The sequence below is a fragment of the Glycine max genome, chromosome 20, assembly GCF_000004515.6.
Source record: "Glycine max cultivar Williams 82 chromosome 20, Glycine_max_v4.0, whole genome shotgun sequence".
Classification (NCBI taxonomy): Eukaryota; Viridiplantae; Streptophyta; class Magnoliopsida; order Fabales; family Fabaceae; genus Glycine; species Glycine max.
The window spans coordinates 1,337,160-1,362,244 of NC_038256.2; the positions used below are offsets into that span (position 1 = coordinate 1,337,160).

The 25,085-nt window shown below is 30.2% G+C and overlaps 1 protein-coding gene across 1 annotated transcript; it reads left to right on the forward strand.

The window, feature by feature from the left end:
* The first annotated feature begins 9,704 nt into the window (after positions 1–9,704).
* On the forward strand, positions 9,705–16,266 carry LOC100779215 (pentatricopeptide repeat-containing protein At1g63130, mitochondrial). Its single transcript, XM_006605418.4, has 4 exons — positions 9,705–11,604; positions 13,318–13,692; positions 15,361–15,468; positions 16,044–16,266. Exon 1 carries the CDS (start codon positions 9,733–9,735, stop codon positions 11,134–11,136), a length of 1,404 nt encoding a protein of 467 aa, XP_006605481.2. The 5' UTR covers positions 9,705–9,732; the 3' UTR covers positions 11,137–11,604; positions 13,318–13,692; positions 15,361–15,468; positions 16,044–16,266.
* Positions 16,267–25,085: the final 8,819 nt, after the last annotated feature.

Genomic DNA, 25,085 nt, shown 5'->3' on the forward strand with positions numbered 1-25,085 from the left:
CTTCCCTCATACCCCATTTCTTCTCCTCACCTCCTCTTCTTCCTCCTTGGTTTCATCACCTTCCCGTACCCCTCCACATTCTTCTCTTTTCTTTGTAACTTCACCGAACCTTCTCATTTAACCCCCATTCAACATTGGTGCAAGACACATGTATTGCACAACTACCAAAAATTATGAAGAATATGTTTTTAAGGTGCTATGTAAGTAGTATTTTATAACAAGCCCTCCCCCATTGAAGCTCTATGTTCAAATCCTTTCATTTTCTTAATAGTTTTATTTGTATTGTTTTGTTGGAATGTAAATAATTTCTTTAATTTTCATTATGATGATCATTAGGCAATCTCAAAATGACGAAAACATTGTTACTCTGTTGTTTACAAAGATCTCATCGTGATGGACAATTTTTTTTTGGTAGTGATGCCTAGTTATTGATACTTCCGTTTCAATTTCTTTTAATTAACATAATTACTATTAGAGTATCATAAATATAATTAACATTTAACAACATTTGAGGATTGATTGACATCATTTATTTGTTGGGGAATTTGTAAAGGTGGGATAGCCTCAACTTATTAAAGAAAGATAATGTGTCTTTTAGATAAAGACACAAAATAGCTTTCTGCAACCCCTTTCTCATTAGATTCACCCTTTGACATAAACAATTATGACCCGTATTTTCTGGATTTTCAGCGAACGTAAAACACCACTGGACAGCCTCAAAATATATATATATATATATATAATGAAGTCATATATAATGAAAAATTACTAATGTGTGTCAATTTAATAGATATTTTAAACACTTACTTCATCAACACAACAACTTCCTGCATGCTTATGAACTCTCTAACGCAGATCAAGCCTCTGATGCATCCGTGAACTGTATTGTTAAGAATTTTATAATTTCTAATTAATTAATATGGATTGTATATTATATTATAATATTTATATTAGTTATTTATATTTAGATGAGTTCAATATAAAGTGATCTATTTAAGTGAGCCCATTAGACTGCTAGAAAAATTGATATGGGCTTAATGAGCGGAAATCAGTTTGACTCATTAGGGGATAATGGAAATCCTAATAAGTTTAAAATATAAGGCATGGTTATGGTCCCCAATACATCAAATCAACAAACAGTTTATCCTCTCCTCATCTGAAGAGAAAATGAAGGTCTCATAAGGAAGAAGGTGATTTGGTTGAGGAAGATCATTAAATCAATTGTTTGTGACCGCTGTAAGATTCCGCTGCGTGTTAATCAAGCTTTATGGATCCAGGTATTCCTTAAAATCTCTTGATAATCTGACGTAATGTGTTTTAGTGTTCATTTGATATTTTATAAGGTTTATTAAAAATTCCCAACAAGTAGTATCAGAGCCATGTTAGATTATTGAGATTTAAAGGTCTGTTTGGTATATATTATATATGGATCATTTTAGTTATATGAACCCTAATTTTATTTTGGAAAGAAACTATTTTGATTAATAAAATTGTAAAATTCCTAAATTTATGTGTTATGGCCATAAAGTTTTTCTCCTCTTTAGAATTAATAAAAGGCTTCTGCATTTGATTTACGGGGTTGTACAATTTTTTTTGTTTGTGTCGCATTTGCTAGCATATTATTCTATTTGGGATAAAGGTTCTACGAATCTGGTATTGACATTTAGTACGTGACACAATTTCATAAATATATTTTTTTGTTTATATGAATCAGTAATAAGACAATTCTTATATGAATAATTTATTGTTTATTTGCCAGCTGTTTTTCTTAATGAATCGGTGATAGGCAAATAATTTATGTTATTCATGTGGTTAGTATAAATTTGTGATAGTACCGTGGTATGTTTGTTTCGAATGCGTAATTAGTTTACCATGATGTTGTTTTCAAACATTTACTGCTATCATAATTGGGTGCAAATTTAATCATTACGGATCTTTTTCATTAATTTGCGTGTCCTATAATTTTAATTAAATTGATTGAACCATTATGTTGTCAAAGTAACCTTTATTGCGTAAAATAGTTTAATTAAATTGCATGGATGTTAATATGAAATTATTTATGCGAATTGTGGTCAGCCCAAAAGAAGATACAATTTGGCCAAATAATATCATACTTGTGATGATAAATATGTGACAATTATAAAGTTTTTTTTTGTGAATAATAGTTGATACCAAGAAAGGCTATTATTTGACAGAACTAATTGTCAATATTTGATCATTATGTTGAGAGTACCAATTACAAATTAATTTCTCTGTCCAAAGACTAGGACTTATGTTGTGCTGGGTATCTTGTGATGGATCTGTTATGGGAAACATTTGCATGTCTTGTTATATATATATATACTTTATATGACTTGCTTGATTATTTGTGAACATGTTATTATTTTTTTGTTCTCTCTTTAGTTAATATTACCAGTGCTGCAAATGTTGCCTAAGGAAATTCTATCCTAATGTTGAATGAAACAAATTTTAAGGTCCGGAAGAAAACCGTAGAAATTGTTCTTGGCTATATGGATTTGGATTTTGCATTGAGAACGGAACGACCCATTTCCACTCCGGAAACCTCCAATGAGGTAAAAATTGAGAAGTGGGATTAGTCCAACCGAATGTGCCTTATGATCATGAAGTGCTATATTCCAGAGGCGTTTTGGGGCTCTATTTCTGAGAGTTAAAATGCAAAGAAATTCCTTGAGGAAATTGAGCAATACTTTGCCAAAAATGAAAAGGCGGAGACGAGTAACCTTTTGGCTAAACTCATCTCCATGAAGTATAAAGGCAAAGGAAACATAAGGGAGTATATTATGGAGATGTCCAATCTTGCATCAAAACTCAAGTCACTTAAGTTAGAGCTTGGTGAAGACCTGCTCATGCACTTGGTTTTGATCTCGCTTCCTGCACACTTTGGATAATTCAAAGTGAGCTATGACACTCAGAAGGACAAATGGTCCCTAAATGAGCTTATATCTCACTGTGTGCAAGAGGAGGAGAGGCTGCAGAGAGATAGGATTGAAAGTGCTCACTTGATTTCAACCTCTCAGAATAAGAAAAGGAAGAAGACTAAGGGTGTTGCGGAAGAGACTTCTTAACAAAAGAAACAAAATAAGGATGAGGAATTTACTTGTTACTTCTGCAAGAAGTCAGGACACATGAAGAAATAGTGTCCCAAGTATGCCGCATGGCATGTGAAGAAAGATAAATTTCTTACTCTAGTTTGTTCAGAAGTTAATTTGGCTTTTGTACCTACAGATACTTGGTGGGTAGATTCTGGTGCTACTACTCACATAAGTATGACTATGTAGGGTTGCCTATGGAGCCAACCACCAAGTGATGATGAAAGATTCATCTTTGTGGGTGATGGCAAGAAGGTTGCAGTGGAAGCTATTGGAAATTTTAGATTACATTTAAAAACTAGATTTTATTTGGATTTGTTTAAGACTTTTGTTGTACTGTCTTTTAGAAGGAATTTGATTTCTATTTCTAGTTTTGACAAATTTGGATTTTCTTGTTCATTTGGAAATAATAAAGTTAGTCTCTACAAAAATTAAAATATGGTTGGTTTTGGTTCTTTAATTGATAATCTTTACATGCTTGATGTTGTTAGTTCCTATAATGAAATACTGCAAATAAGTTCACATGGTACAAAATGAAAAATTGAATAAGAATTAAGTAACCTTATGACATAAGCATTTGGGCCATATCTCTAAACAAAGAATTCAGAGACTTGTGTTGGATGAAATTCTTGACCCTTTGGATTTATCAGACTTTGAGGTCTGTATTGAATGCATAAAGGGAAAACGAACAAACATAAGGAAATTAGGTGTCAAAAGAGCTAAAGACGTCTTGAAACTAGTGCATAAAGACATTTGTGGTCCTTTTCCTACAACTTCTTGGAATGGACAATAATATTTCATCTGTAGTCCTTTTCCTACAACTTCTTGGAAAGGCCAAACATTAAACATTTGCACATTTGGGATTGTCCAACTGAGGCACGACATTATACACCATATGAAAGAAATCTAGACTCAAGAATAATTAGCTTCTATTTTGTTGGTTATGCTAAACATTCTCGGGGCTATAAATTTTATAATCCCACCTTAAGATCTTTTTTCGAGACGAGAAATGCGAGATTTCTTGAGGAAGTTGAGTTTGGGAAGGAAGAGAACATAAGGAATGTTGTCTTTGAGGAAGAACCTATTATTTACAGTGATAAAGTCCCCATACTTATTACTGTTCAAGACACAATTCCAGTAATAGAAGACAATGTTCAAACTATTGACATTGTTCCAGAACAAGACAACAATGAGGTTCTCCGTCAAATATCTTTAGAGCAACCTCAAGAAGTGTCATTAAGGAGATCCATTAGAGAGAGGAGAAGTACAATCTCAAATGATTATATTATATTTCTCCAAGAACATAAGGATGGTGTTGGTTTAACAGAGGATGATCCAATCAACTTCTATCAAGCTATGCACAGTTCTAACTCTCAAAATTGGATTGATGCCATGAAGGATGAGATGAAGTCTATGAATGACAATGAATTTTGGAATCTAGTCGAATTGCGTGAAGGTGTGAAACCTATTGGTTGTAAATGAATATTTAAAATCAAGAAGGATTCAAAGGGTAATATCGAGATATATAAGGCTCGTCTAGTTGCTAAAGGCTTTACTCAAAAGGAAGACATTGACTAAAAAGAATCCTTTAAAGAAACCTTTTCTCTAGTATCTTTAAAGGATTCTTTTGGTTAAATTGTGTAATTTTAAGAAAAATTGTGTAATTTTAAGACCTCCCATTTATTGTATTAAATTGCCTTGTATTTTTGGTTAAATTGATTTAAACAACATGTTGCCAAAGTAACCTCTGTTGTGTAAATTTATTTGATTGAATTTACATGGATGTTACATGAAATTATTCATGTGAATTGTGCTCGGCCCAAAGGAAGACACAATTTGACAGAATAATTATATGCTTGCAATGGTAAACATGTGATGATTATAAATAGTGTGATTTTCCATGTGAATGATGAAATATTCAAAGACAATCATTATTTGATTGTAATAATCATCATATAAGATTTCCATGTGAGCAATGGAGTGTCTAAAGACAACCTTTGTTTGACGAGACTTATCACTAATGTTTGATCAATGCGTTGAGAGTACCACTTGTAGTTAGTCTTTTTCAATCAAAAGATTGAGGATTAATGGTGCGTTAGGTATCTTGTTTGGGTCTTGAAATTTACCATAAAGATTATTTGTGCATTACATGTTTATTGTTCTCTTCTTTAATTGTTGTTGTTATTACTACTATGATTTAAATTACTCATATGTGAATCCCAAATCTGCATGTATAAAATTTAGAGTTTGAAATTATTTTTGTAGGAGTCCTAAGGTGATATATGAGTAATCTTGGTATGCAACACTAAAAAGTAGTAAAGTGCATTATGCATTAATTGAAGAGAACAAGAAACTACGTGTTTTCATATCGAAAGTCTAGAAGTTTAGAGATCAATGAGTATTCTGACTTCGATTTTTCAGAATGTCTTAATAACAATCACTCCACATAAGGATCCACATTTAACCATGTTAGTGGAGTTAATATTTTGCTATGAGACATCATATTAGAATTTATGATTGCTAAATTATTGTAATCGATTTGCCTGTTGTCGCCAACATTAAGTAGTCATCAGGTGTTTATTGAGACAATATCTTAGAGTTCTTATTAAGGATTCAACCAAATAAAATTTTGTTGACATAAAATATTTGGTTGTTAAATAAAGAATCCAGAAAATATAGATTTGTATAGAATATATAGGAACTCATTCCATGCTAGCTGGTTCATTTACTAAAGGTATGACACTAAAGTTTTTTTTTTCACGAGCACACTACTCATATGAGTGTAATTCCTGATAGTACCTTAGTTTAGTGGGAGTCTTACTCATGTTCTATATCTTACGGTTTGCAAACATTTTGTTATTTGGATTTTCTGCAGAAATAAAGTTGAAGTTTATCATTTCATTATAAGTTTGTTTGTGTGCAATATTTGTATTGTATTTTGGATTGATCTCTATAAAGAATAAAGTTTGGACTAGTTGGAAATAGACATGATTAAGATCAGATTGTATGTAATTTTCATGCCGTTTATCCATATTTGATCTATGTCATCGAGTATCAGTAACAGTGGTGATCATTGTGGTTTAGTCAAGCTAAATTGTAATGAAAACTGCAGTGATTTCCTGTTACTATATGAGATGAATCAGATTGTATAAAAGGAGTCTAAAAGTAAATAACATACGGTTGCACGCCTAAAGAATTTTGTGATATAAATGTCTAAGGTTAATATGAAGCCCAAGTGGGAGATTATTAGGAATTTTATAAATTCCTAATTAATTAATATGGGCTACATATTATATTATAACATTTATATTAGTTATTTACATTTAAATGAGTTCAATATAAAGTGATCTATTTAAGTGAGCCCATTAGACTGCCAGAAAAATTGATATGAGCTTAATGAGCGGAAATCAGTTTGGCCCATTAGGAGATAATGGGAACCCTAATAGATTTAAAACATAAGGCATGGTTATGATCCCCAATACACCAAATCAACAAACAGTTTCTCCTCTCCCCATCTGAAGAGAAAATGAAGGTCCTATAAGGAAGAAGTTGATTTGGTTTAGGAAGGTCATTAAACCAATTGTTCGTGACCGCCATAAGATTTCGCTACGTGTTAAAAAAGCCCTATAGATCCAGGTATTCCTTAAAACCTCTTGATAATCTGATGTAATGTGTTTTGGTGTTCATTTGATATTTTATAAGGTTTATTGAAAATTCCCAACCACCTTGTCTCAGCTAGCATCCGTCAACCCCATTCTGTCGTCGCCACTGAACGTGACCCCGACGTCCGAGTACACCCCGATGATTGCCCTCTTGGTTTTGGAAATTATATATATATATATATATATATATATATATATATATATACACTATTTAATTTTAAAAAAATAATAAATAAAATAGAGTTTAAAAAAATAAAGAATAATTCGTAAACTAAAATCACCATAGTTCTGAACTTAATGATGTGAGTTTCAAATTGACAGAAGCATAGTTTTAAACATTTGTAATAAAAAAATATAAAAATTTTATATCAGTCTTAAAATATTTAAAAATAACATCACAAATTAATATAATTTCATAACACGGATAATTAGATACCAAAATATATAAAAAAATATCATTATCTCAAGTTCAAACAAACAAGTAACAAAGATCACAAACATAAATAAATAGCTAAATAAGTTTGAAAAGAAAAATGATGGCACTCTATAATGGTAATAAAACATTTAAGAGTTAAATAAATCTAATTGTATTCACTACTATCCAATATTTGGTCAGTCTATCTTATGAAGATAACAAATCTATCTTAACCTCCTTTTCCCCTAATAGAAATTATGTATTATAATTTATAAGTTAATTTTTGCTATGGTTTCAATTGTTATATACGTGCAAAATCTCACCATCTTAATTATAATAACATTATTCTTGTTCAGATAGATAACAAAAGTTTGAAAAGAAAAAGACACGTGATCTTAAGTATATTTTTTTATTAAGTTTCAATAGTTCATACGAAATCTTGAGATTTTATATACCTCAAGAGAGAGAGAAAACTGATATCTAGCACAACGAGAGGAAGGAAGGAGAGGTTGGTCGTTGATAAGCTACAACGTAGAAGGTGAGGATGTGAGAGATTAAGACCGAGACTGCAAGTGACAACATAGAAGGTGGCAGTAGCACAATGCCATGACTAGAGGAAGGAAGGATAGATAGGTCGGTCGTTGGCGAGCGACGGTGTAGAAGGTGAGGCTATGAGAGACTGAGAGTGAGATTGTGAGCAAGAGGAAAGAAGGAGAGGTTGGTGAGCGAAGTGGAGGCGTAGAGCGAGACCGCGAGAGGAAGGATATGGTAATTTCTAAAATTAAAATGGTTTCAAATTGAAACGATGTAGTTTCAACTATAACCTGAAAAAAAAAAAAAGATAAGTGACCTGGTTCGGGTTGACGAGTCACCAATTTGATCACAAATTCGATCGGGTTGTTTTGGGTCACTCCAGATTGAGAGCACACTCGAACAAACGTAAGACTCAACCCAATCCAGCCATCGGGTTGTGATTCGATTGGTCGAATCAATCCGATCGATCTTCAAGTATTTTAAAAAATTAGAGAATCTGTTAGGACTTTCGAAAATTTAATAAAATTGTCAAAATGGATTAATTTGACTGTCCATATAAAAAAGTTGACTGGATTGGTCCATTTGGTGAATTAAATGAATTGGTCACCCTAAATTTGAAAGAAGATATTTTTGTTTTTAAAAAATATTCCACGGAAAATCAATTCTTGTTGAAAAACAGAAGCAATAGAGGTCGGGGAGCAGCAAAAGGCGTGGCACAGCAGTTCAACCAATTTCCATTGTTCACCTGAGCCGAGCTCCGACGACCTCGCTTACTTGTTACATTCCGTCGCCGCCGCCGCTCCCACCTCCCAATGCCACCTAACTTCCACCTTCCTCGTCCTCTCTTCTCTTTCCCAAAACACCCCTCTTTCATTTCCCTTCTCTTCTCTCACTCCCACTACTGTTCCAATTCCCCTTCTTCACACACCTCTCACTATCTCTCACAATTTCTCCCTCTCAGCTACTCCAACTTCAAACCCCTCAACACAATCACCCCACTCGAACGCCGCATAGTGGTAGTGGGTTTATCCACCATCATCAAAACCGACCGGGGTTTCGCCCTCAAAGCCTTCTCCTTGCGCTTCTGCACCTTCTTTTTGGTCAAAATCATGAAACTCTTCCAAACCCGCGACGCCGTGTTCACGTTCTTCAAGCTAGCGTTCGGGGATTGTTCTGATTCCGAAGAGATCCTTCGTTTGAGTTGCGTCTCCGCACATGTTCTGGCGGCGCAGAAACTTCAGCTATTAGCACAAGACGTGGTTTCGTGGCTCATTGCGAGGGTTGGGGCTGGTAGAACGAATAAAATAATGGACTTTATGTGGAGGAATCATGCAATGTATGAGTCTGATTTTTCTGTTTTGAATACCCTTTTGCGTGGTTTTATGAATGTTGTTAGAAAAATAAAATAAAATAATGAAAGAAAATAAATATGAAGAAGATGCAGAGTCTTGAATTAAATAACAAAATAACAGTAGCAAAATAAATTTAATTGACAACACATAAATAATGCATTATATCATACAATGAGCACAAGAAAAAATTAAATCAAGGGAAAGAATTAAATAGCCTGAGTTGAAGCGCGTAAACGCTATCCTTAAGCGAAAGGATCCCTGAACCTAATGAATACCAATGCTCTTGCTCTCATAAAAATAAGTTTTTTATAGAAAAAGAAAGAGACAATTTTTTCTTGGAGAAAGAAACCAGACGTTGCTCTCTATCCTTTTCAGAAAAGAGGAAAGAGATATATATAGGCATTTTACAACGACAAAATATGACCGTTGGAAAACCAACTTACAGTTGTCACAACAAACATACCAGACTAGTTGACTCGTTAAAATAAAATCTTAAGAAAATCTAAAATAAATATTTTATTTTATAAAATAGAATTAATATATATGTATAAATTTTAAATTAAAACACAAATAAATTTTAAATTAATATATATTCAAGCTAGCGTTCGGGGATTGTTCGGATTCCGAGGAGATCCTTCGTTTGAGTTGCGTCTCCGCGCATGTTCTGGCGGCGCAGAAGCTTCAGCTATTTAGCACAAGACGTGGTTTCGTGGCTCATTGCTAGGGTTGGGGCTGGTAGAACGAATAAAATAGTGGACTTTATGTGGAGGAATCATGCAATGTATGAGTCTGATTTTTCTGTTTTGAATACCCTTTTGCGGGGTTTTATGAATGTGGGGATGGGTTTTGAGGCTTTGGAGGTTTTGCGTATAATGAGGGATGTGGGAGTTAGGCCTGGTTTGTCCTCACTAGCAATTCTCATAAGGTTGTTGCTTAGGGTTGGTGACTATGGTAGTGTGTGGAAGTTGTTTAATGATATGATTTTCAAAGGGCCTCGCCCTTCAAATGTCACGTTTAATGTGATGATCTGTGGGTTTTGTAGACAGCGTAAAGTTGTGGTTGCGGAGAGTTTGTTGCATTTGATGCCTAAGTTTATGTGTAGTCCTGATGTTGTTACGTATAACATTCTTATTAATGCATGCTGCGTTGGTGGGAGGACTTCGGTTGCGATCGATTGGCTGCATTCGATGGTTAGGAGCGGTGTTGAGCCGAGTGCTGCCACATTTACTACCATCTTGCACGCCCTTTGCAGGGAAGGGAATGTGGTGGAGGCGCAGAAGCTCTTTGATGGGATTCAGGATGTGGGGATTGCTCCGAATGCTGCGATGTATAATACGCTGATGGATGGATATTTCAAGGTGAGGGAGGTTGGTCAAGCTAGCTTGCTTTATGAAGAGATGAGGAGAAAGGGTGTTTCTCCTGATTGTGTGACTTTTAATATTTTGGTTGGGGGACATTATAAGTATGGGAGGAAAGAGGATTTGAACAGGTTGTTGAAAGATTCGATATTATCGGGATTGTTTCTGGATTGTTTGCTGCCAGATATTTTCACATTTAACATCTTAATTGGAGGATACTGTAAGACATTTGACATGGTTGGCGCCAGTGAGATTTTTAATAAAATGTACTCATGTGGGCTTGATCCAGATATCACAACCTATAATACACGCATGCATGGTTACTGCAGAATGCGAAAAATGAATAAAGCAGTTATCATTTTGGATCAGCTCATCTCTGCTGGTATTGTTCCAGACACAGTGACATACAACACTATGTTGAGTGGTATTTGTAGTGATATATTAGATCATGCTATGATTTTTACTGCAAAATTACTTAAGATGGGTTTTCTTCCAAATGTGATTACAACCAATATGTTGTTGTCTCATTTTTGCAAGCAGGGGATGCCAGAGAAGGCATTAATATGGGGTCAAAAGTTAAGAGAGATTTCCTTTGATTTTGATGAAATCTCCTATCAAATAATGGACCAAGCTTACCGTTTGATGCAAGATGATGTTGAATTTGTGAGAGGAACATATGAAAAGGGCCTTTTCATGGTTTCGTAATGTACATTACATTTGACTATTTTTCAAGAAATAAACCTCAGAAGATAAAGAATGAGAATAGTGTAAATTTGATTGAAAATCAATTTGTTGCTTTGTGATCTTGATTTTTTCATTTTTCTATTATCCTTGAAATCTGCCATGATTGCGTGTAATCATGAGAACAATATGTTGCACTCATTGATTGGCTACTTGAGCATTACTTGAAATAAGTGGTCACAATATGACATACAGTATAGCTGTGAGAAACCATGGAGGAATGGGTTACCCTTTTTGAAGATGAATATCATTGATTATTAGTGCCTATTCTGGAGGGCTTTTATGTGTATTTCTCCATGAAGGATAATAGCAGCCATCTGTTTAGAGGGATGCAAGGGAAGCATATGTTGATTCGTGGCCTTGAGAATGTTATTAGTCTGTAATGTGATTGAATCTACTGAACTGCAGGCAATGGAGATTGAAGAATGTTTTGTAAGTATAGTAAATCTGTGTACTTCTAGAGAAATTATGATATCAAATATTGCTTGTGCTTGTCTGCCTCCTGTTTTTAGTATCTGCTGCTGAGGCTGTATTGCACACTGGCGGGATTTAAGATTTAATTAGTTTCATTTTTTGGTTTTGGGATGGGGGAGGAGAGGGGCAGTTGTAGTTAGTTGTGGTTGCATTGATTTGGTTATTAGGATTGAACATTGTTAACAACCAAATCTCCTATAAGTTTAAGCGATAAGTTGAAAGCCCAACTATGGTTTTATATTTCACACTAATGTTTTGGTGAAGCTTATGTGCCTGATTGGTTTATTACTTCTCTTATTACTGAAAAATTGTATAGTGTATACAAATATATATGATTTCTCATGTTAATAGTGTTTGATAGGAAATTACTAAAATGAAACTTAAAAGTTCTGATGCTGTAAAAAAATTTCTCATTTTATGAGAAAGAGAAAAAAGATGGGTTTCCTCTTTGATTTCTTTGTAGCTGGGAAATGAATGAACAACAAATTTTTGCATCTCAATATTTGCACAATTTCATCAAATAGCCAGGGAAAAACATACAAATGATTATGTGGGAGTTTAGAGAGAGAGAATGAAAAGGATTTCTGGTTGATATGGTTTTTGTTTTCATCATGAGGAAATTCCATTATTGTGGACTTTGGTTATGAGTTCTTGCCTTTATTTTTGTTTTGACCTATTTGGTTTTAAACTAGTATTCTCCATAACAGCACTATTTGCCTTTTTATTGATGTTTTGACCTTTATTGATATTTTTGACCTGATTTGTCTTCTATGCAACTTTTGGTGCAAAAACAACCTATCGTGTATAATGTTGTAATAAATATCATTAGTTATTTTTCTTTAATGATCCTTCTAACCATGGTGTAATAATTTTTTTAATTTAAGTAGCATTTTAAGATGAAGGGCAGCCTTGGTGCAACAGTTAGAGGTGTTGCCGTCTAACTAGGAGGTCATAGATTCGAGTCATGGAATCAGCCTCTTGCAAATGCTAGATAAGGTTGCCTACAATCAATCGATTATGGGTCTGACCCTTCCTTCCCCTCATGAGCTTTATAGGTTATAGTACCAGGTTGTCCTTTTTTTTTCAAAGTAGTTTTTTAAGATCTAAATAAATAACACTGCTGTATGTGGTTCACATGCATCCTCCCTCTAGAAAGCCATTTTCACTGAAAGCTGTCTAAAAAGGATTTTTACTTTCAATTTTGCTGTAAGCTTCGCATGTTAGGCATTAACCATTGTCCTAGTTCCCAATGCATTGGAAACATTATCTTCCTCACAATTCTCTATCAGCTTTAAACTCCACCTTTTCTCCTTCTTTAGAATTGATAACACGTGGAACAGGATATGTCCTCACCATTTTTATGTTGTCTAAAATTAGTACTACTCTATTACATTAGTCTACTCTTGATTGAGTTCAAGTCTAAAATCATTGAGGCATCTATGCAATATGTTGGGATCTTTGATAGTAAATGAGGCCATATTAAATTTCAGGATTAGCAAATGATAATAGATCGTGTATTGAATTTGTAACTTATCCTTCATAGTATAAGTTTAAGATCAACTTGAACATTTCCTATGTAAAAGTAAAATTTGCATTAAGTTTAGAATATCATAATGGAAGTCCAAGATATACATTGGAACTAAGTTTGGCTCTGGGCTTTCTACATTTCAGAAAAATCTTCAAGGAAACTGAGAAAAGTGAGGCCATAGACAAGAAAATATTCTTGATGCTCAATTGCTCATCAGAAGAGAGATCATTAAATGAATGATGATCATGAAAGGAAAAGTTTAGATGCAAGTGACATTGCTTGGAATTATGGGGCAATGCTGAGAGGTTGGTAATTGAACTGGAGGCTGCTGTCCATCATAATATTGTAATGTCAAAGAAGAAAAACTTGGTGTGGGCTTCAAGTGAGATGTTTGGGAAACTTAGATTCAAAAAGAAAGAAAAAGAAGAGGAAGAAGCTATCAACATGAAACCAAGATATTTGGCTGGAATCTGGGTCGACCATGATGGCAAAGTAACTGTGGAGAGGTAAAGAAACAGGTAAGATAGAAAGGGAAAGTCCAGAAAAAGCTATATGGGATGATGGAGTCAAATATTATTGAACATCTTGTTGACCTCTTTTGGGACAATTCGATTATGGCTTAAATATATTTTTGGTTCCTATACTTTATCTTGATTTTTGTTTTGGTCCCTATACTTTTAAAGGTTTGATTTGTGGTCCTTATAGTTTTACAAATTTAGGTTGAGTCTAATTTGGATAAACTTTTCAATAAGTAATTACAGGAGAAGAAAATAATAAGGTAAAATGAATTAAAATTTTCCCATAAGTTAAAATCAACTAATGACTGTAACTTTTATAGAAGCTCTCTCATCTAATTTCTTCTAAAGCTTAGGTGCATAAGTTGTTTGTACTTGAGGCTCTGTTTGGGACTTGGGAGTGAGGTTTAGGAGGGGAAAGAAAGGGAATGGAAAGGAAAGGTTTTTAGGGAAGTTTCCCTTATTTGGGAGTTTGGAAAGGGGAGGGTCTGGGGATTTTTAGAAGCCCTCTAACCCCTCCCCTTCATCTATGCAATTTCTAGGTTCCCAGATTTTGGGAGATTTTGTAGAAAAATATAATCAAATTACTGACCCCTTTCCCGATTACATGTTGTCTCTCAAACCATTGCACATTCTCTCTCATCACTCTTGTTTGGCTTCAAAGAAAATTGTCGATGAGAAAATCTTTACCTCTCTCATCTCAACATATGATTTGGATGAATCCATAGCAGCCAACCCGCGTATTTCCTTCGTTCCTTTGTTCGATCAAGATCATATACAACCCATAGTGCTGACCAAAAAAAATAAAAATATATACAATCCATAGTAGTTATGTGTCTATTCTTTATGTGCCCCCACCATCACATTGTGGTTGGGATTAATGAAGTTGCAGCAAGTTTCTCTACTTCATTTCTTTGTTGTTCAGGTTTACTAATCAATGCCTTTGCTCCATCAGGTATGATGTTTAGTTCAAAATTCTCATATTTTCCAAAAAAAAAATTGAACATTGCAAAATTAGTTAGTTATGCTTGGAATTCAGCAATAGTAACCATTTCTTTTATGAAATAGAGAACTATATTGGTTTAGCTCCTGATTATTTCTACTTGTTTGGTCTATGGTAAAAAAAATTTGAAACAAACGTAAGCTAAATGCTTGCAATCAAATGACACACTATAATTTCTGTTAGTGGTGTTACATTGATCACGTTTGCCGGGTGGAAAAATGTTTCAATCATGAAGGTTACCTGTCAATGTGAAGAATGTTGCTTGCTATTGTTAATTCTTTGACTGCATTAGGCGTATCTGTAAACAAGGGTGGAAAGCTTCTATACTGTCAGCAAGTAAACTAAAATGTGTTACTTGTTTCAATTATGTACATATAGATACATAAATTAATCCTCAAAAACTAGAGATGGGGGCTTGGGGGGTTTATTGAATAATTGCAATTATTATTATTAATGTGAAATTTCCTCAAAAACTACAATTTCCATTATTCAATAAGCTAATCGATCCCCAAATGGTGAGGACAGATATAATCTAGTTCTATTTATAATGGAAAAAAATTGATTATTTGACTAATCTTTCAATAGTGCAAGGAGGAAAATTCACATTAATAACAACAATTGCATGTTGTAACTCACTAATCTTTGTTTCTTTAATCTGATAATGACAGGCCCGCGCCTTCCAGAATACATGGAGCATTGAATATACTGTAACTGTTCCAGCTGAATGTCACCCTTGGCATTCTCTTTGCTAACCAAGTTGATTATGCTGCCCACAAGTAATTTTCTTGTGAGCTCCCCATTTCATGCTTTTGTTTGATAGGTTTTGCTTACATCAACCTTAGGGTGGATTTTAAGCATCGAAAAGTGGTAAGGTATAATTAAAAAATAAGTATTACATTGAAAATATAGAAGTTTAAGACACGTTTTCTTTTCTAATAAAACCTTGCTACTTGTAGTTGCTTAAAATTAGCTCCAAGGGCTGATGCAACATTTTCTTTGATTTTTTAGTACATTGGAAATGAAAACTAATCATGAGTTACCCTGTTAAAAATATAAGTAGATGATTAAGTAATCTCCCCAATGTTTACATCAGTAATGCCAGGGTGAAAGCATTGAATTAATGGTTTAGTGAGAGTGGTACTGTTCAAAATCAAAATTATCAAAATTGATGGCCTGGTCAGAGTTGTTCTTCATATAGATTCTGCAGTATTTTTATTTTCTCTCTACTTTCTTTGATTAGCCATATGAAATGTGATGTCACGCTGGGTTGCCTTAGTGGCTGATTGATGACCAGAACCCTACTTGTACAGGTATTGATTAAAACAATTGCTTCACTTACTTTGTTGTATAGGCATTGAAGTTATGAACCAACATTGAAGTTATGGAGATGTGATGTCTACTTGTTTTGGAAGCAAACTAAAGCTTACATATGGTTAGATGTGAATCATGTGATGGTCAAGGTCCTTGTTCGGAATGCTTTGTTTAACCGAAAGGAAACCATTCTATTGGGTCTAGGATACAACTATATAAATATGATATGCAATTCTATTGTCCATGTTCAAATTTCACCTACAAATTCTACGATGTTTTTATTTAAGAAAAACTTCTGATTGAAAAATGGGAAATAAATAACTGTTGTTAGCAATAGCAATATTTCTAGTGAAAGTTCGTTGAGAATGGAAACAATGAAAATAAGGTGGTACACCTCGAACCCTGTCTCCTCTCAAATGCCATTGCTTTAGCCTTTATCTTTATGCACGGTTTATTATCCAAATCCAACAATGACTCACTATTCTGCCTAGAGAAGTGGAGAGTTTCCCTCAACGAATATAATTTCTTCCTTTTTCAAGTGAAAGTACTTGGCCATAAAAAATGTTCATTTCAAATTTTCATATAATTATAAATATATATTTAAACATTATTTGCATCCGTTGGATGCAATTGCAGGGAGTGCAAATCCTCTGCAGTAAACTAGTGCAGCATTTGATGAAGTAGCCAAGTTATTGGTCAATATAACACTTGGCCACACTAGATCCATTCTTTACAATATCCATATTTATTCCATTTCATTTATCTTGTTATTTTTTCTCTCTTAAATCTATATTGCTGACTTTGTAATCATGTTTTTTAAACTCTTGCTTTCTTTTATTTTTTAATTTGAATTTCAAAATTTTCTTCCTTCCTTCCTTTTTCTCCTCTAAAATAAAGGTTAATAAGATGAAAAATAAAAATATAATTACAATTAAATGTTAGAATAAAATTTTTCACTTTATTAAACATAATTTCAATAATTTGGTTACTAACATTTTGAAATTTAAATAAAAAAAAAAGAGTTCAAAAGGCATTTTTACAAATCAGTGGTATAGATTCAAGAGAAAAAATGATGGTATAAAAAAAAGAGAAAAATAATAAGATAAATGAAATGGAATAAATATGGGTATTGTAAAGAATGAATTTAGTGTGGACAAGCCTATAGTTTAAGTGTTATAACGACTATAACTTGGTTACTTTATTAAATACTGTACCACTTTAGGGGAGAGGATTTGCAGCACTGCAGTTTTGTTTATCCTGAACTGTTGGTGATCCTAGTCGAACAGGTCTCATAGGCTCAAGCAATCACAATAATAAAATTAGGTATAATTAAATTATATATATATAAAGTTCACTTGAACTTTTTTCACTACGATTGAAATTTTGACTTCATCGTTGATTTAACTAAATTATATAATCTTTCCAATAATATTTTTGAGTTATCATATCAAACTTTAATTTTATAATAGTCATTGATATAATTTAATGTGATCTAATATTAATATATAATTTTAATTAATATATAATTTTTTATTTTTGTAAATTCATACTTTAATAATAATAATTATAATAACAACAAAACTTCATAATTAAAATAATAATATGATTTATTAATATTTAAAAACAATGGTTTACTATTACAATACCATTATCTTATATATATATATATATATATATATATATATATATATATATATATATATATATATATATATTTAAGGGGAAAAAATTCATTCAATGCATGCATATAAATCACACCTAATAAGATTTCTAACGACTTAAATTTATACCCTTAATTGTTAAATTTATCAGATCCGTTGCAAATTTATTTCGCGTGTAACTAATGCAAATCCTTAATTCATACTTTAATAATAATAATAATAATAATAATAATAATAATAAGAACAACAACTTCAAACTTTAAATAATAATAATATGATTTATTAATATTTAAAAACAATGGTTTACTATTATAATACTATTATCTTTTGTATATTTATTAAACAAAATATATATATATATATAAGAGAAAAAAATACATTCAATGAATGCATTTAAATCACACCTAATAAGATTTGTAACGAATTAAATTGATACCCTTAATTGCTAAATTTATCAAATCTGTTATAATTAAATTTACAAATTTATTTCGTGTGTAACTAATGTAAATGCATAATTTAAGAAATCATTATTTTATAAATCTAATTCATGTTACAAACTCAAGAAATCATTTTATTTACATACCTAATAAATATAATGATCTTCATGTCTTTGTTTTTATTCTCTTGTATATTTCCAACATGTAAGTGTGGCTGGGGTTATTGAAAGATAGGTGTAATGTTATTAATTATCGACTTTTCAGTATGTTTTTGTTACTTATATGTTTTTTGATAAAAATTTTAATAGATATATTATTGGTATATATAATACTAATTAATTTCTTTCAAGTTATTTTATACAATTTTTTACCTGGATAGCTTCCGCTGCGTTACAATAGGACTTGACAAAACAAATGCAGTGTAAAGCTCGTGAGGTAAATCCATCACGGAAGATTATTCAACAACAAAAGCTTGAAGAACGAGAGAGGATGATGCAAGAGATTGCCAAAGCAAGAATACTAAACTTACTATGTTCTCTTTGCAGTATCTCATCTGTGCATTTTTCTTCTTCCCGTTCTCTTATTATTTTATGTTTTGGTATTTTTTTTTTGTGTTCTTATATATTTTTTTCTTTTACTACTATTATATTATAGTTTTTTTTTAAAAAGAACTACTATATCATAGTTATTGTCAATATTTTTAGTCTTTCTCATTTTGAGCGATATTTTACCTTTTATTTTATATCTTTTAACTTCTATATATTTTTTGTTTTACATGAGATAAATGGAGTCTATTACTGTTGCAACTTTATTTTTTATTATTTAATTTTATTTTTTAAATATGTCGTTTTCTTCTTATTAAATAATCTATTTTGATTTATTTATTTATTTAGGGTGTAGTAGAAAACATACAAATTATATTAAAAATTATATTAAGAAGCAATGATAATTGACAAGAGCTAGCAATACTCCATAACACGAAGAATATATTTTATTAATGTAATTATTATAATTATTGTAATCAATTTAATTATACTTTTTTATTTTAAAATTAATTTGTATGATGTTCAACTATAATACAGTATTATTTTTTATTCTTATAAGTTTAAACCTTAAAAAACTAATAAATATTCATTATGTGTATTAAATATTAAATAATTTTGGCTTAAATATCTTTGAGAACCCATGATAAATAATTAATTTTTGTTTTGGGTCTCTAATCAATTTTTTCATTGCATTGAGCCTCATACATATGTTGAAAACAACTTACCATAGATATAAAAATACATAATTTAAATAAGTCCATGCAACACATGGGTTTAAAAATATGTGCAATAGAAATATATGATCCTTTTAATAAATATGTAGTATGCTAGAAATATTTTTCGTATTCTATTGAATGGATATATATATATATATATATATATATATATATATATATATATATATATATATATATATATATATATATATATATATATATATAATATTATTCTCAATTTTTTAAAATAATTTATTTTAAATTATGTTTCATGGAAAATAATAAATAAAAAATATCTTAAATTATTAATTATAAACATGAAAAAATAAGAATATGATCAACGATAATAAAAATTAACACTCAAATTTAAATAATTATATATATATGTATATATATATATATATTCATGTTTATGTTATTTATATTCTTTTTAAATTTACTTTTCATATATGTATTTTATTACTGTTATTATTTGGAGAAATAACAAATCATAATAAATTTCAATAGGTTTGATATTTTTTGAGATACTAAATGCTCATTTAAAAATATAATTAATCATCTTCGTCCATTTTGAATGTAATTATATTTAATATCTTATTAAATATTTTAAAAATTGATCATTTTATATATATATATATATATATATATATATGTATATATATATTTTAAGAAAATACTAAAGACAAATAAAAAAATATAATTTAAATAAACCTGTACATGTGTTTAAAATCTAGTGTATATATAAACTTCACTTGAAGTTTTAAGAATTGTCTGATTGAAACTTTAACTCGATAACAATAGTTCATCTTATTTAATTAAGTAACTTTCACTTCAATATTTTTGAGTCGTTATATTTAAATTTTAATTTCACATCAACAGTTGATATGGTTTAATGTAATATAAAAATAGTGGAAGATTATTAATTTTTAAAAAATGTTTTACTATTATTATAATTATTATATTGTATATATTTATTAAATAAAAATATAGGAAACAAATAAAATAATAAATAATATAGTATCAATTTAAAATAAAAAATATTTTAAACATTTTAGAACCATTAGATTTATTTTATTAATTTTCCAATATTCATTTATTTAAATGCTTAGAAATTTTAGAATCATTAATTTTTTATTATTAATTTTACAACAACTATTAATTTTATTCGATGCATTTTTTTCTGTAAAAAAATGTTTAAACGTTGTAGAACAATTACATTTTTTTATAATCTTACAACTCCCGCTGATTACATGCTATATTTTAAAATAATAAAAAAATTAATAATATTAATAATTATCATTATTATTATTATTTATAATATATTATTAATTATATATGAATATAATTAATTTTAAGTATGAATTATACAAATATATATGGACATGCATAATAGTTTATTATTTAACTTCTATGCTAAAATATTAATGTAAAACAAAATTATATAATAAATAAAATGTTACTACTTAATATTAAAATTAATATTTAATTTTAAATTTGAGGTTTGAATTAATTTAATTTAAAAATTTATTAAATTTTCCTTAATAATTAATTTTTAATGAAATTAAATATGGCTGTTTTTCTTTATATATTTATTAAATAGAATAAGTAAAGACTAATAAAATAAAAATATAATGTAGTCAAATAAATTTATAATGTCTTAAAATAAAAAACATGTATCCCATATATAATCACTTTACATATATATAAATATTATTTTCAAAATTATGTTGTTAGTTATTATGGAAGGATAATTAAAAGCTTATTATAATAACTTACAGTCTTTTAGTTTTTCTCCATTTATTTATTACTATTCATTTTTTTAGTTTGGAGAAATCAGTTTATAACTGCTTTTAGTTTTTTTTTTCCATTTATTTCTCCAATTAATAGCTTATAATTCATGTCTTATATTTATAAGTAACAATTGCCGTTTATAAACTGTAATTTGATTGTAAAAAATTGTTACATATAATAGTAGTATGATATTTAGATTTTCTGCATTTAATATTATTTATATCTATTAATTTGATATTAATAATGATTATATCATCATTTGTATCTTTGGACATTAAATTGGTAGTTTTCCTTCTCTGCATAAATTTGATTGGTTTCTGATTTCTTTTTTTATTTCTTATCATCATCTCTTGCTATTTCTCTTTTGATAGACATTTTAGTTTTGTTTATTTTTAATTTCTATTAATATTTGATATTATAACTACATATTATTTCTGATTTCATAGTTGAACAAAGGAATGAAATATTCTAGCAAACAAATGCAGTTTTTTGTATTCGCTAACATAAAAGAGATAAAATTGTTGTTATGTCACATATTAGACAGTGGGGAGCAAACCATGAAAGCTATTAGTGGATAACCAAAAGTACAGCAAGGGAGCGAATGACATAGGAGACAATCTTTCAAGAATTATATTGTAAGTTGATATCATTGTTGTTGTCACATGAAGGGTGGATTAAAATATCAATGTCATACTATATTATTCATCTTATTATGTTGAGAGAAGATATGAATATTTGATATTGAAGAAGTTTTGTACCACATGTATTGAGTTGTATATTTTATGCAATAGGATTTTGATGTTGTGGTTGCAATTTTAGCTTGCTTATTGACACAATTTGTGTTATTCACCAGTTATATTATTAATAATATAATTTTGCCTTTAAAAAAATAGTTGAATAGAGAAAAGTGAAAAAACTACATGTTAATGTATAATATTGATAATATAAAAAAAATCTAATTCATACTTTATATCTTCCACTTATAACATTTTTTGTTTAACAGAATATAAAATAACCTATTATTGTTACAACTTTATCCTTATTCATTAATTCTCTTTATATATATATATATATATATATATATAATTACACTTAAAATAATTTAATGAATTTTATATAGTTAAATTATTCCATTAATTTTTTAATTAAAAAAGTAATGAATAATAATAATAATAATAATAATATTTTTTTAATAACAACAAACTAAAAGACATTAGTAGTAGTAAACATGATGAATATTTTATTTTTACAAGAAAGTTTAAAATAATTTAAATTTTAAACATACAAAAATTAAGTGGATGTTAACATAATATCAACAATAGCAAAACTAACACTCAAATTTGGATAATTATATATTATTCATTCGTATTTATTATATTTATATTTAAAAAATTATATTTTTTATATAAGTATTGTATTGCTAGTATTATTAGAGAAAAATCATAATAAATTTCAAAAACCTTAAATTTTTAAGATATAATTTATTCATATAAAATATAATTAAAAATCTTCCCCAATTTTAATGCAATTATATTTTAAAAATTAATAATTTTATTTATATGTATGTACATATAATATTTTAAAAAATAATAAATAAAACATTACAAAATTATATTTTAAACAAATCCAAACATCGCACTGATTTAAAATCTAATTAAAAGATATTGACTGGATATTCTACTAGGCAACCAACCCTCAACAATGAATCGGGACTGGACGAATCATTTCAAAGTGCAGCATCTTCACTAGACCACCTTTATCAACCCTGTCGAAAATTTGTAGGTTTTATTCGCCAAGGTCCTTAGTTTCTCTCCTTGTTTGTTTTTCTCCATGTAGCCTTTTTTTTTTTTTTTTACCTTAGAAGATGCTAAGAGACATTCACTAAACAAAAAAAATATGCAAATTAAGGAAAAAATAATCTGAATATTGAAAATTCATACCCTTCACACAGCTGAAACAACTTTACTTTTTAAGGCTCGAATTATGGGTTTTGCAGCTTCAAAACCTTTGTCTAATTAATGTACATATATAATGGCAAAGTGTCAGCGATGTCTCTATTTTGTACATCTAATTTGAGACAATTCGTAATGTTTGATCTACCAATCAAAACTGCCTATAAAGGTGACAGGCCAATGGCTAAAGTAATAATAACATTACATAAAGTAGACATCTAAATCCAGTCACACATCTTCCAAAATCAGAGTGATCAAAGTTTCAATAAGAATACAAATTGAACTTTGTTTTTTTTTATAAGAGAAAGTGAAAAACATAAACAACTAATTATCATCATGGAATCTATTTTGTTTCAGATTTTCAGGGCCTTCAAACGAACAATTGCAAGCATGAGAAAATTCTCCTTCCTCATTCCGTGGCCAGGACCCTGTGATTGTCATTTAAAGTGAAGTAGTTAATCAAAACCGGCTCAAATCAATATAAGAACTAACCGATATGGGTGTATTAAAATGACGAGGATTAACGATTTCACTCTTCAAGAGGGTGGGATTACAAGTGTGAGGTGAAGTCTGATATCAGATAGAAGTGAAAAAGTTAAACACCATCCATATAAGGTGAGAAAAAGATCCATAAACCTGAATTTGAAGTTTTGGATTAAAGTGATCTTTTCTTATTTCTTAAACAAATTTTTTATTAGTATCCTTCACACAAGGAGATAAGTTTTTCACTTCTTTGCAAGGTTCATTAGAGTTGGCATTCACAATTTTTAAGCATACCCAAGAAATTGTGTTAATGTTGGCACTTGGCAGTGTCATGCTTTCATGTCAAACTTCTTTCATTTCCTTCTCCATATACACTAATGTGTTCCTGTGACAAAGTGATAGATTGAAAATTACTTTCCTTATAAATAACTAGCTACTTCTCTCCTGCCAGCCACAGTACTATATAACAAAAGACAATTCATTGCCTTGGTTATTCAGGAAGTTAACAAGATGTTGGCTTATCATGGTTCATTTGCTCTTTGTAATAAAGTCAAATGATTATTTATCAACATACTAATTAATGAAGTTACTAAGACTCAGACTATCATGATTCATGCCTAAAGCAAGTAAAAAAAAACTGAAGTTGATGAGGCATTTTGAACCGTTCCAGTAATCTGGAACGGGCTATAACTTCAGTGAGCATTTTAGCCTGCAAAAAATAGGTAGAGTAACTCGTGCCTTTCTGGTGCAATGCTTGGCTACTTCATATTCATGCCAATAAATGGAGTAAATGATATAACACTAAATCAAAAATGCAGAATTATATGCAGAACAGTATGAAAAATATGGAAATAATTATTAGTATTATTGAATTAGAAAGATTACTAGAGAAATCAGGATTTCTCCTATCAGAGAAATGCTTGAATACACTCTCACCCACTACCCACAATAATATTCACCCCCGGTCACTACCTAGCCCCCCTTCTAGAACATGGTTTAATTGGACCTTGGCCCAATAATTGATCCCCCACTGACCCATTTACATCTTTCAACCCCAGGTTTCTATCAATATATTCATGCCAATACATGGAGTAAAAGTCTGATTTTATATTGATAGAAAGTAAAATGACTTATTTGGTCATTTGTTTTTATTTTTTTTTCAATTGTTCTTTTATTTATTAATTTTTTTTTTAATTTTTTATATTTTAAAAAATATCATAATAATCCTATAAATTTAACATCTTAATGAAATAAAAATATTAACAGTTAAAAGTTATCAGAAAATATAAATTTATTTATTTATTTAGATTCCTCCTTCTCTTGTAAATTGACGAATGAATCAACCCGTTTTTTTCCCGCATGCTTCAAATCCAAACCCGAAAAGGGTTTGGAGTGGGGTTTCTTCCTCTTCCTCTTCAGCGATGGTGAAGGGAGCAGAGAGATGAAGTGCGCAACGGTGGTAATTCATGACGCTAACAACCATGGGGATGAAGTGCG